Below are 16,570 nucleotides of genomic sequence, written 5' to 3' on the forward strand. Positions count from 1 at the left end.
ATTCAAAGTAGCCATACAGCAAACAGATGTATATCAGAAACAGTATACAGAATGTATAAATTGTGTAACTCCAAACCTTGGGGAACCCTTTATTACAGTTATAAAAGGTAGCAAAATAAATGAGGCATTCAAGTCTTCCAAAGGTTACAGTGACAGACGAATCACTCAGAAGCAAGAATTCCATAACAGAAGTAAGTGTCAGGTAAAACTCCTGCTACTTTTCTTAAGTACAAAAAAATATATATATAATTAGAGATGCAATCCCCTTATACCTGGGATATGAAGTGCAGGGAGTAAACTGTGCTCTACCATTTTGGAAGCTGCCATTTTTCTTGGCACTACAGTAATATTTGAGTGTGTGCACATGCCCATTTATACACAGACACCTAAAAACCCACAAATGGGTATGCATATTATAAATGCATACATTCATTCAAGTACTAGGTGACCTGTGGATGGCCTTTACCCAATCTGTGCCTCATTTGCCTTGCTCAAGGGCAGGTGTAAAAGGACACAGTAAAAGGTCCTTTTCTCCTCCTGTTTGACAGTCAGGCTGTCAATTCTCCCCAGCAAGGCACCTATGCACAGATGTAATTTGCAAACATCATCATGGCAGAGTAACAACAAATCTTATTCCTGCTCCTCAGTTTATCTATCTATAAAATGGCACAGTTATGACTGCCTCAGGACCATAAATAAAATACCTTGGAATTCTGGAATAAAAGTTTTGTATACTTACAAGTAATTATTACTCACATATACATTATACAGTAATAATATATAGTGCTTTAAATTACACCAACTTTAAACAGAGTTATTCTTTGAAATAAACCATCCTTCCTCATCTGGTAAATATAATCTTCAATACACAGTGTCTTTATGAAGAATAATAAGTGAAGAGACTTCTTCAGTCTTTTAGGTCTTACCTCAGAAATAAAAGCACCAAGACTTTTCACATGTTTTAACTGTGGGGTGTCAGGTACAAATATGCATTTGCCCTTAGATTTTTCAAACTCTTCTTTATAGTGTATCTACAAAGAGGAGAAAAGAGAAGTTCAGTCGTTCTTTAAAAGAGAAAAAAATAAAATAGCTAGTTTTATTTAACCTATTTTGTTTATTTATTTATTTGTGGATAACATGCTGGGTGGCTTGCAAACATTTCAGGCTGGATCAAATTAAGCCACACAGGAAAATACTCAGTTCCAGGGCAATACACAGAACCAGGGCATGTAAAAGTCACAGAACTCTTTAATATTAAAGATGAAAAAGATATAATTTTTCCCTATATCTACAGCACATTTTTTTCCCACTATCTGTAGATGTTCTGTCCTTCTAAAGAAAAGTTGAATCAAGGCTTTTCTCCTTGATCTAAAAGATAAAATTGTTAAACTGGCTTCTAACACAGACCTTGTAAGCCCAGAATCTGTATAGCATAATCAAATGCCTCCTTTTGAACCTGAGAGTTAAATGAATAAATTCAGAAGGCCACTACCAAAGCATTGCCTACAAAGCACCCCAACAGCTGTTACATACAGGTAATATCAGACTCCCTTTAAAAGGAAATAAAATCTTAAATCAAGTCATTTCATAAGTCATGTGTATGCACAATAAAAAACATTTTGGAAGCAAAATACCACAATGCGTTTTGCAAAAAATCAGGTGCTTATTTTTTAAAAACACCATCAAGTCCTATTTTTCCTACCATTGGGCAAACAATAGGGGCAGGTGCACTACACAGTTATCTGAAAACAACCACAGCATTGTTGAAGAAGTCAGTGCTACAGTTTGTACTAGAGATTGTGAGGAATGTGAAGTCTACAAACATGGTGAATGTGTAGAGACCTTTACTATGTAAGAACTGTGTGGAGAAAGATGGTGAATACAGTGAGATGCATGAAATACATTTTAAAGATAGCCACTTTCCAAGTGTAGTCCTTACTTTTAAAGGTACTCCCAATAAGTAATCTTAAATTATTTTAGTGACATTTCTTCCTTTAAACAATATATTATATAGTATAGTTTAGTTCAATGCAAATTGAATTATTTAGGATTAAGCTATCCTGGTTATTATCTGCTATCATTTTTCTAACTTCATTTTCACATTCTGCACAATGGCACCTTGTATCTCAACTTGCTGACAAGCACTGACAGAAGCAATATGATCTGCACCTGATCATTACAGAAATATGCAGTCTTAATTTCCTCTTTCCCTGAATCCTTTATGGATATCACAAGTTCTAGCCTAAATTCCTAGAAAGTGACTTGGAAAATTCATGAGAAAGATGGTAGCTTACACAGAATCAACTCCTGAACTTTCTCATGCAAGCTTTTTGGCTACCACATAACAGACTAGAAAATGCCGAAGTCCTTTCAGACTGATGACTATGTAAACACCACAAAGGAAATAATTTTGATTACCAATTTTCTTATCCAGATCTTGACTGCTGAATGAATCTACCTCACAATACCACATCATACAATCTTACTTTGTAAAATATTGAGTATTATAAATAAAAACTGTTTGGGAAGTAAAGGGCGTAAAATTACTGTGCATCATCATTTCACTCAGGTCACAGAAATCCAATGGTTTGTGTAACATGGGTGTGAGACACTATACTCCAAGGCAATCCTAGAGCAGCACACAAAAACTGAGGTTTTATGATAAGGACGAGCAGGTGCCTACTGTCAACATGCATGCAATGCATACATGCACTTCTAAGTGTGTGTATGAGGTGGGGGGGTGACTGTGCACGATTGGCTTAAAAAAGAGCTTCATAGAATTACAGTTATTCACAGTGTTATGTCTGAGAAACAACATGGAACATCTAAAGAGCTGTCTACTGGTTCAGTTTGATGGAGTTCCCAGTAGGAACGCCTGTAAAACTGAAACTCTGGAGAGAAGATGGAAAGCTTTGCTGCTCACAGCTTAGACAAATCACCCACAGGTAACTGAGAGTTGACTGTAATTACATCCATTTTAATTACAGAGCAATAATTATATTCAAAAATTAAGTATGAAAGCCTCCTAAGGTATCTCGTAATGGGAGGAATACGAGACTAGAAGAAACAATCAAAGCCATTCTACAGTAAAAAATCATACTTTCAAAATAACCAAAAGCAACAAAGTAGTAATGTCATTCCTTTATTACTCATATTTATTAGAGTAGCCCACACAGGTTCAAATGAATCATTTAGAGAGGACATATAACAAAATCTGTGTGTCCATTTTTAATCCAACATGCTTCATTTAGCTATAGAAGTGTTTGTATCACTTAGAGTCAGGCAAACAGAAGACAAAATGAGACAAGTTTAATGTAGTCATGATATCTGTACAAAAAGCATACTTATTGTAAATGAAGTAAAAAAGAGGCTAAAGAGTTTGGCTATGACAAAACATAACTGATGGCTGGAAGAAATATGCAGAAAGATAATATTCATTTTAGGGTTTACATATTCAAATGTCTAAAATACTGAATAGGAAATTTTGCCTGTGAGTGCCTTACCCTTCACCACAAAATACACTGTTTATGTTGAGTAGGTCTGGTAAGGCTTAGAAAAAAACAGATAATAGGAAAAATTTGCAAATGATGGCCTGGAGCCACCACTGCTCTTTTGGTATACTTTTGAAGCTCAATAGCTCACTAAAGCCCCAATTTTTAATAGCTCTCTCCTGAGCCCTTTCTTCTCCCAGATTAATCATCGAAGCACTTTAACCAGCAGCACAGCTAAACAGTAAAAGCAGATTAAAATTCCTAGACAACCATCAAAAGAGTAAGTTTCAAATTGTACCTTTTTTTTTTTTTCTTAATGGATGTTATATGACAAAAATCAAACTTTATAAATAAAGGTCATCCAGCCTTTAGGCTGAAGCTTCCTGTCTCACCAGGAAAATTCATCTTGTCCATGGCCTGCTCCATCAGTCTTTTTCACAGGGGAAACTCAGGAGGAATCTATGCACTAAGGAAAAGACTTCAAGTGGTAACAGCCTTATCCAAGAAGCCACCTTTCTTTCTTATTCAGGGGCATGTATTTATCTCATTTAAATATAAGTGCACTGGAAAAAACTGTTCTTAACGTTTTGACATCACTGATATTACTATGTTGACCGTCATCATGCCAAGATCCATCACAGAACTGTGTTCTCTCAAAGACTTATTTAAACTAAAAGGGAACATTTTTTCCACTAAGGATTCCCTTTCTAACCCATTTCTTAAGTTATAATCTCTCATAAGTGTGTAAGAACTGTGTCAGACCACAGATCTACCTAAATTCTCTCTTTGGCCACAGAAATCTAGAGAAAAGTATAAGAAGGCAAGCATAGAGTATTATTGCCCCACAGCATTTTACTAGTCTAAAGCAGTTTGGACCTCAAAGTCCACCTCAGTTAGAGGCTCCAGCTAGTAATGGAGAACACAGAGGAATAGCTCCAGCCTGAATTAGGAGGTCACAAGCCTACAAATATCAGAGGAAAGGCATTCTATTTCTATACCTGATTATATATCTCTTTAGCATTCCTTTGCTAAAACAAAGGTGGCCTCCATACACAGGCATTTATATGGTAGATAGTAGTATTTTTTTGCTATAGGTGACAAGAAGCACTGGTGCCACACATGACAGGAATTCAGCAGACTCTTCAGAAAGCCCAGTGTCTGTCTCTACCAAAAAGCATTAAGATAGTTTGGTCAATGACCGTTTTAATTGTATAATAATTCACCTCTCTGCTTATAATCATATTCACAATATTACAGCCCATAATCAAAACAAAGAAGAGATGAAGAGATACTAAAATATAAATAATACAAGCAAATAGACGGGCTCAATTTCAATATGGAAGAGAAAAGGCCTGGAAAGGAAGGTAATTCATAGAAATCGAATATACATGACAGTTTTGAAAGCATCTATGAAATAAAATTGCATAATGGAGGGAGATTAAATGAAATGGCTTTAGGGAGAAACAATTCGGGGGATATCACAGCCACAAAACAAATATCTGCCAACCTCATGTGAAGATGGGAATTTCCTGAAGAACAGGAGCACATAAACACTTCCCAGCTTCCCTCTACATATACAACTCAAGCCTGCCAGTTGCACATGCACTAAAGAATGCCATCACAACAGTGGGTTTTTTTTAATTATATTGTCAAATTAAAGTCAGCCTGCAAAGAATGTAGGGTGAGCTTAATGCAATCGCAGTATCTCGAGTTATGAGCACTCTTGTCACTATGTTCTGATGGAGGAGCTGTGCTGGCAAGTTCCCAGACAGACAAGGACAATCACCCAGCTTCGTGGCCAGCAAGGACAAGGACTGCTGTCACAAGGTCATCTTGGGCCAAAACTGCAAGCCCCAAAAAACATTGCACAGCTAAAATGTACCGATATTCACCAATGATACATCCACACAAACAGATTTGTGAATATATATTATATATACATATATATATACATATATATATATAAAAGTTTTGAATATTAGTGAGTCCAAATGCAAACTCCCATCTTTTTGGCCTCTGCAATGAAATGTGCAAAGTGAGGAACTTACCCACAGCATAGAGGACTTAATTCATCATAAGAAATTCCAAATATAGCCCAAAATTTCTGGGAGACAAGATTCACTCTCCAGGCATACTCATATTTTACCCAAGCTAATGAACATACACCTACTGATTTCAGCAAAGTCTGAAAAAGTCCCCAGAATGGGTACCATTTTTAAACACAGAGCATCCTGAGCATTTTGAAATTAAATTAGTCCTAGACCACTATATATTAATACAGCCTTGAAAGCATTAATGACACTTTGCCATTATTCTTTTCATATCTCAATGAAAATCTAACATGCAGGCAAAATGCATCAGAAGCTTTCAGCAAAAACCCACATCTCTGCACCATTACGGGCTTCAGGAACCTGGCTTAACTTAGTTATTCACTTTAGCACCCGAACCCCTCAGAAAATCAGACAAAACACAGCCACTACATTTATTAGATAATTAACAGCCACAGCCAATATTTCTCCTAATGGGTACACTGTACAGAAATAATTCATTTTTAATTAAAGCAAATATTTCTTCAGCATTTTCAAGGGGCTTTTTCCTTGAAGATCAGCAACCATGCTTAGAAACAAATTGCACTGAAGCAACATATGTATTTTGGGTCAAATCAGTGCTCCAGCTCTGTTTTTATTTTGGCCTTCACATGAGGTAACAGGCACTTACTGTGCCAGGTGCCATTCATATCCCAAAGAAAGCTTGTAGATAGCCATCAGTGAAAATATTAATTATCTCTACTGCTTCCTAAAATAGTTTGAGATTATAAAGAAGCCATCTTGGTAGCTTCTCTTAAGGAACTACCTAACTTTCAGCAAACTTCTTGTTAAAATTAAAATACTACCAGATGGTCCATGGACAAAGAGGAAGCTTTGACCTTGTCAAGCCACACTTTTGAGCCAGCACTGTAATGCCTACATATCTTAGATACTGTTCTATCTAATTGTTACCAATTGTTCTATCCGAGTGTTACCTGTTCTATCCAATACATATTCTGTAATCCTTTACAATATAGTTTGTCTAGGTCCTATTCTCATAAAATCAACACACTCACTCACCTTGAACAATAACATCCTGAATCTAAATGCCATATTACAACACAACATGAACCTGTCCCCACTTTTCAGTTTCATTAGGAGAGCACTCATTAAGGCAAGACTCTCTCCAGTGATGTCTTCTTAGCTGCCATCCAGCATCCTCAGTGTAGGAGCACAATCAGTCTCATTGCGATTCATATGAAGGTACAAAGCTACTTTTCAAATAGGCTCTCAAAGAAGAAAACAGAAATGCATTTCTGCTAAGGTAAATTGTTATATTCAAGCAATTGGATGTACTCCAATTTTAAATACCTTGGATCTGATCTACTGTGTTTATATAAGATCTATATATGATCTATGGTTTCAAAAATCTACAGCAACTAGTAAAAGAATTTGATAGCTAAATACTTTTTAAAGATACCCTAGCATTTCAGTGGATTTTTCCTACAATTTGCAAGTCAATAATAATATGCTAAGCAGTTTTGAGCTTCTATCACCACAGACTAGATAATAATCAAATAGATAATAATCAAATTAGTCTGTTTGATTTTTATCCTATCTCCTTCCAGTTATGTATATTGGCACTCAGTTCTGTTTCAACCGAACAAACTTCATGGATTTAGGCTACAACTAACAAAAGTACTGCATTTTCCTGGTGAAATCAGCCAAGGCATTCTCATGGGAGACATCTTTGTGTGAGATACATTTTTCATACTCCTTCCTAGGGCCATGTACTGCCCAAGTGGTACTGCCCAAGTGGACTTAAGGTATCACAGTAGGCTGTGCTTTTCTATTATTTGTGCTTTTATATTTGAGCCTTGGATAGGCACATGCTGCATTATAAATATCTGAGTAAATATGTATTGTAAATGTTTACACATGGTAAATATAAATCCATTGAAAAGAGAAATGTAAATATAAGGATGCAAACAGTCACTGTCACTTACATCACTTATTATTTCACTGCATTTTCGGGCCAATTCCATATTTCGGTCCTCAATAACAGGCTTAAGGAAGACCTATAAAAGAAAGGTAATTGTTCCAGGTTTATTGTCTGAAAAAGAGTACCAAGAAAAGGAAGTATTTTTCAAAGCTACAGGGTTTTAACTCACCGGTTCTTCTTCCTCATCCTCATTTTCATCCTCCCTGAAATCCTGAATGACAGATACTCGCATTTTAATACTTCCAGAAAACAACAAATACACTAAAAAGGTTCAGTGCTGCAGGAAACAGCTCAGACTCTACAGCATGCCTGGAATCAATGCCTCATTTGTGTCCTCCACTGCACTTAACTTAACCAAGGCTCCTTCCTTATTTAGGCAGCACTTGACAGCCTTTATCTGAACAATTCAGTGTGAGTGAACTGAAAGGCATTGCAGATGGCCTTGCTAGCTATCAGTCGCTGCAGAGCTAATGCTTTCTTACAGATAAAATATAATTAAATGACCTATCCCAGTCAACTATTTTTAAAATGACTGCGAACACACTTAATTAAAATACTGTGATTCAATTAATTCATAACATAAGTAATTTAGCAAAATTAACAGATATAAATGGGAGCACTGATTCTAAAGCCATGGGAGAACTGCCCAGTTCAAAGATTCAAGGCAACACAGGCTCCAAAAACAGCCATCACAAAATTTATTTTGTTGGTCCAATAATAAAGCTTTTTAATTTATATATAAATATATATATATACACAGACACAATACTCACATTTTCCAGTAGATGCGACAGGTAGTATATTTTTCAAGAAATGTTCTTTTTCCACCAAGTGTATAAAATTCCTTAAATGCCTTACATATTATGTCAGCTGAAGTTTAAACCTGTGCACACAGATACAAACACATCTGCATACTTACAAATATACTTGACTATTTGCTTATATAAACAAGTACGTTCATCCAACCTTAAAAATTGTCATAGTTTCAAAACCAACCTTTTCCAGTATGAAGTCCAACTGCAATGAAACTGAAAGGCATCCTTATTCGAAAGGGTATAGTATCACAGCATTTGCTTCTGTAAAACAACCAAGGATGCATTACAGGATCAGTTGGAGTAACCAGCATTTTAACATTATTTGCTTTCTAATCTATAGCATGTATACATCTCACTTTATACAGGTCATGATTTTGAATTTCATCTAGCAAAGTGATTCACCACTACAGAGCTTTGCAATCAGGCAAAGGAATGTGTGCTCTTGGAAAACCTCTTCAAAGAATATTAAGTACTTGAGCCCAAACAGTGCCCCTAGAGCTTGTTTAAAAACACATTTCCTTAGGGAAAAAAAAAAAAAAAAAAAAAAAAAAAAAGAAAACCATTTTGAAGGAGAGGAAAAACACAACATTTTACTTAGTTCAGATCTGAAAATATGAAAATATATTTATATATATCTATAAAGAAAAAAGGTACAGACTGCTTTCATTCTATAATAATCAAGAGACAGAATTCTTTATACATTAATATTACAGAAAGTTTCAAGGCTTTTCATTCTACTATTTCAAATATAAGTTCCAAAAGTCCACATTTGGATTGGTTGTGCTGATGTTCATGTTGAAACCTGAAGGCCTGGTTTGCATAAGTGAGGATTACCTTTAATTTATGATGACTGCTTTTGGAGCTCAGGATGTTTCGTCTTTGTGGAAACAAGCAGTTTAGTCTTATAAATTGGGTATTCACAATAACTGGTCACTGTTGAAGACTATGGCCACAAAAAATGTATTCCTAAGCAACAGACTCTTGCATGATTTCAAGTAGCACATGTTAAGGAGACAGAGTACCTACAAAAGCACCAGAAAGAAATACAGAACTAAGGCTTCAGTTTTGTATTTTTGTGATAATATTGAAAATACTGTATTCTTCCAGCACAGTTAAGTTCCTTTTCCTTCCTATATTTAATAAATTTTGTATGTGGAGACATTGAAAAATATGTAAGAGGGTAGAAAAGAGCTATTAGTAGCTGCAAAGCTTGCTGAATACAGGGAAATCTTTTGCTATTTTTTGCCCTGGAAAGCAAGTATGGTCAAAATGACCACGTCAAAACTGTTTGGTTTTTGCGGGGTAGAGAAGGAACTCATATTTTTAACATGCTTACAATGTATTTGGTGTTTTTTCAGCAGCTGAACATAGCATAATTTATAAAGTAATTGTGGTTTTCCTGTAATGGTTTCCTCATAATAGATCTGCTTTCTCATTAACATGATCTTGAACTGATTTGATAGAATTTCATTTTTTCCCATTTTTGTGTCATCTGGGTCAGACACAACTAGGCATTTAAACATGCTATGTCCCATATGACTTCCATAATATAGGGATTGCACGGCAGCTGCTACAACTCATCATATTAAAGAAAAATATAATACTATGCATGGAAAAATTAATACTATGCACAAAGTGAGCAAAGGAGAAAAATATTACTGTATCAACTAACCACACACACAAATTATTCAATATGTCTCTCTTCAGATAATAGATGCAGTAAGAGACTATATGATATAATAAACTGTCTTCCATCTTTTTATTTCCTCCTCAAAGCACTTAGTTCTGTCAGATATCACTTAGTTTGCCATAGAGAAACACTGATAATTAAATATATGCAGATATAATTCAGAGAAGAATTTCATAGAATCACAGAATGGTTTGGGTTAGAAGGTATCTTAAAGATCACCCAATCCCAACCCTCCGACATGGGCAGGGATGCCTCCAACTAGACCAAGTTGTCTGAAATCCCATCCAGCCTGGCCTTGAACAGTTCCAGGTAGCAGGAACTTGATATGCTTTAAGAGATGCATAGTTTAGAAGTGCATTACAATTACAAATAGCAGCTTACAGGTCAAGAACAAGTTGAAGTTACTTCCAGAAGAGGCAATAAATAAACCACAATCAGCAGGCATGTTTGGTACAGCAAATATTTGTGTATGTTGACAGATATTTTAATATTTAATACTCTAAAAATACTACATCAAATCTGAATATGAACCTAGTTAAATACTGAGCTTTAAATCCTCAAAATGATTATGAAGTACTGTTTTATTAAATATGATTTTTCACCTGCACAAGTTTTTATTTTTTTTATTTTTTTTTTTTTACCAAAACCTCCAAACTTACACTTCTGAACCATTTTCTGCTGTAAATAATGGAATCTATCATCATTAATTCTGACACAAAACAGAACAGACTAAACGAAGTCCATTGGCAGAGAACGTTAAGAAAACAGCACTCGAACGGACTTCTGATCAATATATACACAATAATATTTGTAAGCATACAGGGTATGGAAAAATAAGATTTTATTATTGCATTATAGATATCTTAAGGATATCTGTAGACCCTCTGCATTCACACACAGGGTAGAAACAGGTTATTCAGGGCAGTACCCAACATAAATTCATTCAAAGTCTGTAAGAAAATTCTGCATAGCTCCAAATTTCTACTTCCAGCCATACTGCATGGATGTTTCACATCTGAGTTTAAATTTGGCCTTAAGGCTAAGGAACAAGGCTATTCTGTTGAAGAAGCTGCAACAAAATCAAGAGAACTCTACTTAGGCACTATTGCTCACAAAATCACAATATTTGCAGTAAGCAAGTTACACTTGCACATCCAACTTACTATGTATGATCTTCTGACAGAGAAGCCTTCTAGAAAACAACTATATGGCACATCCTATGAAAGGACACATCTGAATCTCCCAGCACTTACAACCATCATTTGAGTGTTTCAACATAGTATCATTGGACACAGAACATAACTCAAGTATTTGGTCTAAACACATTAGAGGAGGCAGAAGAGAAAGAAAAATAGGGCATAAAGGAGCCTGAGTCCCCATGAGTACAAGTTTGCCCAGCATGCACACAAGTCAGTCACACAGTTGTGCAACTGTGATTTGATCACACACTGTTGTGTCCACACTTGGCCAAAGCCCTGCCATCTCCTTGTTCCTTTAATCAGTCTTAAGAAATACATATAGGATATGTCAGCCCAGAAAGTCAGAAGATGTCATCTCATTCTGGTCCTCATACACACACCAATTCAGCAGCTAAATTCAGTTCCATCACTGAATAAACACCGCCACTAGACTTGCTTGGTGTTCTCTTTCCCCACACACACATTAAAAAAAAAAAAAAGGGTACCAGGAATGGCACAATCTCAAACATTTTTAACAGAGTTATTCTCGGAGTATTTTAACACAGGTTGCAAGTTAAGGACAGAGGCATTTCAGCTGGAAAACCTGCAGAGCAGTTACAGTGAGGTGTATGTTATGAACATATTCCTTTGCTCCTTTGCAATCCTGGATTGAAAACTTATTAAGAACAGAGGTAGAGTTTTACTGCTTTAACTACAGTGCTTCCACAAAAAATAAATAAATAAATACATACATAATCAACCCACAGACTTCCCTGAAATGAGAACATAATTTTCTGTTCTCCCTGGACAGATGCATACACCACTGAAATAAGGACAATTAATTCAACAGAACACAGCTGGTGGTCTCTTTTCAAAAAGCACACAAGGCATTTGTAAACGCTGAGATTCATTACTTCTCATTTCTAGAAATACTCATCTATCAGACCGGAAGTTACTAGCAGTGCTGCCCAAGCAAGTTCATAGCTAGGCTATCAGCACCACAATCACAAACAGAAAGAAAGCAAGGGTTCCCAGATTGCCAGTTTTAACCTCCTCTGTACATGCAATACCAATTAACATCAGCAAAAGAAAGTCAACAGATGGTTCTATCCACAAGATTGTATCGGTCATCATTTACACTGCATTTGTCAGCAACAATTCAAAACCTGCAAATATTTCATAGTTCTAAGCTAAGATTTTCATTCAGTTGAAGTTCTTTTATTCAAGGTTTTGGTAAATCAAAGAGAGTTGGAATGGTATTTTTGAACACAAATACAAATAAGATCTTAGAACACTGAGTTGTTAATTCCAGAAAACATAATGAATTATGAATTTCCAATGACTTATATATCATCAATAAAGGTTTTTTGTCTTTTTGTTTGTTTGTTTATTTTTTAACATCCACTCACAAAGATTGTGTCTAAGCACAACTGGATCTTGATGACAGAGCATTTAAGAAGTTTATAAGACAGTTTCACGTAATAATACCTGATCTAATCTAGTTATAAAAAGCAGTGTATCTGTGCTAGCATGACACTGTCTGAGTTAATAAACTCTTTCCCACACTGCTAATTATTCTAAGAAATGAATCACGCAAACCCATTCAGAAGTGGGAGTATTCATCATGGCATAAGACTGTGCCATGCAGATGTAACCTTAGCTGTGATGAGTAACAATGTACTGAAATAAACCAGTATAAAACTTTTTGAGGTAGTAATGTGTGATCAAAAAAAAAAAAAAAAAAGTTAAAAACAAACTTAGCTTAATTTTCCTGACAATATTCATACAAGCACCTACTACTTTTGCGCAATACTTTCTAACCTTCAAAAATGAAATTTCCTAAATTGGATACATACATGTAGTCTCCCCTATTTTCTGATTTTTCATTTGTAAAGAAGTCAAACCCCCAGCAACAGCGAAATTTGGCACTTCTACCCCCAAATATTTTCACTTTAACCAGAAGCCTGAAAAATCCTTGAAAGGATGAAAGTCGATGCAGCAGGAAACATGACACTAATCAATCACATTTAACTGCTTTGCAATTTTTTCATCTACTCTACCTGACATAGCCGTAGCATGTCCCATTCTCACCCAGTGTCATAAAATCCTTTCACATTAGTCAAGCATCCCAGTAGCTATGGGAATCCACCAAAGCTGATGACGTAGGAGCAGCCTATACAGTAGTCACTGTAACCAGTGGACAGCAGTACACCCAAGCCATCCAACACCCTGCAACACGTGGCTAAGATTTCACAGGCTTTTTCTTCAGAAGATGGCTAGAAATTGAAGTTAGTAGTTGACTGGGTTACCGTGTGAGGCTTCCAAAAAAGTTAAATCACATTCAGCAGAAGCCAATTCAAAAGGGAATTTATGGCTTTTCTCTTAGGACTTCTCAAATGCAGTGAAGGTTTTGATAATATTTGAAAGATTTCCATTCGCAAGGTTTTCATTTTACCCAGACATCAGTCTTACATAAGAAAATGCCAGGACTGCTTAGTGAGAATTTGGAAATTTTACCTTGTTATAATAATTACAGCTAAAATTATTGATGATTGTAGGTAAAATTTATGAAGTTAGTAGTAAGTAAATTTCATTTTGCATTAATACATCCTAAGAAGCTAAAGATACTCCCTTTCTACTCTTAGTGATTTCATACTCAAATACAGCTTAATGTAATCTGGTAACTATATTATTACATTAAATTACGAATAACAAAAAGACGTATTTGACATATATATAGACTCATTCTCTTCCACACATTTTCTTAGCCTTATAGACTGGGCTTGTGCACCTATGAGGAATTTTTCTTGTGGCATTTTTAGAATTCAGCAGCCTCAACTGAGAAAACTAGGCCTTTCCTATAAATGTAATTTTAGTTATAAATATATCCAAGAGTCCATAACACACTTACTTAATAAATGTTGTTGGTTTTATTCTGGAAGCTAAAACCACAGTGGTTTTTATTGTTCTTGTATTTAATTGTGCTTTTTCTCCTTTATATTTTTTCACTTCGTGTTTTGATAAAACTAATACTGTAACTTCAGTCATATTCTCTCTGAAAGGAACAATACCATAAATAATACCCACCTTTATGAAACCTTTATAAATGTATCATTCCAGAACATTTCATGTTCCTATGAGTTCTTCTCAAGTAAGCTTATTTTTGCATCAAATTGCTTGAGACAGATGATGATTAAATAAAAAACTAAGTTATTTCTTAGCAGTTATTAAAAATCATAGGCTTTAAATTCCAGAGGAGCCTTTAGAAAACTCCCCAAAACAGAAAAGATAAAACCAAACAGGATTAAAAATAAATAAATTTAATGAACACATTTGAAGAAAGAGAAGTCATTTGGTCAATGTTGAAAAAAGTATTGAAGTAATTTTATTTTTTGATCAATAAAATAATTTCAAATCATAAATAACTGATGTTGAAGGTGTATTTTAAAATATCTTCAGGCACAAAAAGACAAAAAAATGTAATTCTGTGAAGCATACCCTTAATGTCCTTAGAACTATGATTCTTAAATAGTTCTCTTTTGGAGACAACAAAATACTAGTGTTTTGTGGTGTTTTTTTTTCTGATTTTGTGAACTGTGCCTACTGTAAGATTTAAATTAGATAACAAGTTACACAGAGTTTGTGTCAAGGATTGATTAAATCTGGACTGCCATAGTCAGGCTTTCCTCCTAGCCTATTGTTTCATGAATGACAGGTTAAGACAACTACACACAAGAGCTGTACTATGAATTTAGCAGCATATTCAAAGACAAAACACTTCATATAAAGAATACACTTTTTGAAAATATCCTTTATTTTCAAGAGGGAAAATATATAATGAGTAGTGTATAGCTCATTCTCTGCAAAAAAAAACCCTGCCATTTCAAAATTATGTGCTTTAGTATTATTTTTGTACTGTTTATAATAGGTTTGGATTTGGAAATAAAACTGTTAATAACCCTGCATTGAAAAGGAACTTACAGTAAAGAACCCTGTACTGAGGGCTCTCTGGACCACCTAATCCTGTAATTGAGTTCCTGGTTGTAATTCAGGAGAGCAACTTACAAGTTCTTAAGCATTGACTACAGTGTTGAAGAAAATACACTAAAAATACAATAGCTAGCAATAATAAGGCACAGGAATGTTACATCCTTACATACACTCTGTTTAACAATATACCCAAGTTTCCATGACAACAGTGACAAGATGATAAAAACATCTTCCATCACCCACTGAAAAATACATTTCTGTTTGTATCATTGCTGAAGTGGCAAGCATCTGATTTAGAAATGCTGACAAACATTTAGTAACATATTTTTAGAGGAATACATACATTTTTAAAGGATTTAACTGAATACCTGAACCAGATTAAAACATTTAGTTACCTAAATGCAATTTTTCTTAGTCTTTCAAATCAAGTTATATAAAACTTTACCTTTTACTTTAGTCATTGTCCACAGTTTAGCTGCAAAACTTCAGCTTAAACCTTATTTCCCCTATGGAAATCTCTTCTGCATAGATTGAATAAAAGCTGATCTAGCATTTCCCAAACAAACAGTGCAGCTTGTAGCAGATCTACACAACAAAAACTTTAAAAGAATACACAACACAGTACCTCTTCTTTCAAACTTCACACCACTTACTTTTCAAAAATATCACAACAGACCAGCACTACTGCTACAACCATAGGAAACCTGGAACATTAAAACTGTAAGTTCCCACTGAATTCCATCATGATTTACAGTAAAAGAAATTCTTATGTCCTATTTTTTTAAGTAGCTTCACTTTGCTACATCATTCCCAAAAAAGAATAAAAAATATTCTGCTCTATCAGTTATGTCATTTGCCATCACATTAGAGCATCATATTACTTATAGTCTGCATTGTTTTCTCCAAAAAAATAATGGTCACAAAATTGGCATTTCTTGCTCAATGTATTGTACTATTATTCCTGGGACTCAATTATCCTTGTAAACAATCCCAGTGAAATCAAGAGAACTTAACTTGCATTTACCTGGATGCCGAAATTTCTAACTGAGCATACTTCTCATCTGTAGAATACCACCATAGTACTTACAAAAATGTCAGTTCTCAAAATTTACTATAGGAAATAACAGTTCTCATAAACTAATAACAAAAATTTTGCACTGCAGTGCTCCTCATGTATAGCTGCAGTATCATGTTAAAAGCAGATTGAATTGAAATACAGTTCTTCAAATCAAGGAATGCTAATGCCTGCACCAAGCGAAACAGCACAGCAAGTGTCTTCTGAGAAAAGGAAGGCAAAAGAAATAATACACCAAGTGTTTTGTACACCACACGTTATCCAGAAATCCTGCCTTTGGGCAAGATCTCTTGTTACTGTTA

At 35.0% G+C, this 16,570-nt stretch overlaps 1 protein-coding gene across 5 annotated transcripts in view; it reads right to left on the minus strand.

The window, feature by feature from the left end:
• Positions 1-16,570, minus strand: part of NEBL (nebulette) — a 255,414-nt gene that overhangs the window by 87,725 nt on the left and 151,119 nt on the right. For 2 of the 5 annotated variants that reach the window (XM_072033687.1, XM_072033685.1), the window contains exons 1-3: positions 7,690-7,868; positions 7,525-7,596; positions 927-1,031 (exon numbers count right to left, since the gene is read on the minus strand). The exons of 2 other annotated variants lie outside the window; for them this stretch is intronic. In XM_072033687.1, coding sequence (XP_071889788.1) covers positions 927-1,031; positions 7,525-7,596; positions 7,690-7,752 — 240 coding nt within the window. In that variant the 5' untranslated portion in view covers positions 7,753-7,868. Of the gene's footprint in view, positions 1-926; positions 1,032-7,524; positions 7,597-7,689; positions 7,869-8,293; positions 8,404-16,570 lie in introns of those variants that run through there. One more of the 5 variants, XM_072033686.1, reaches the window with a different exon arrangement.

Source organism: Anas platyrhynchos, chromosome 2, assembly GCF_047663525.1.
Source record: "Anas platyrhynchos isolate ZD024472 breed Pekin duck chromosome 2, IASCAAS_PekinDuck_T2T, whole genome shotgun sequence".
Taxonomy (NCBI): Eukaryota; Metazoa; Chordata; class Aves; order Anseriformes; family Anatidae; genus Anas; species Anas platyrhynchos.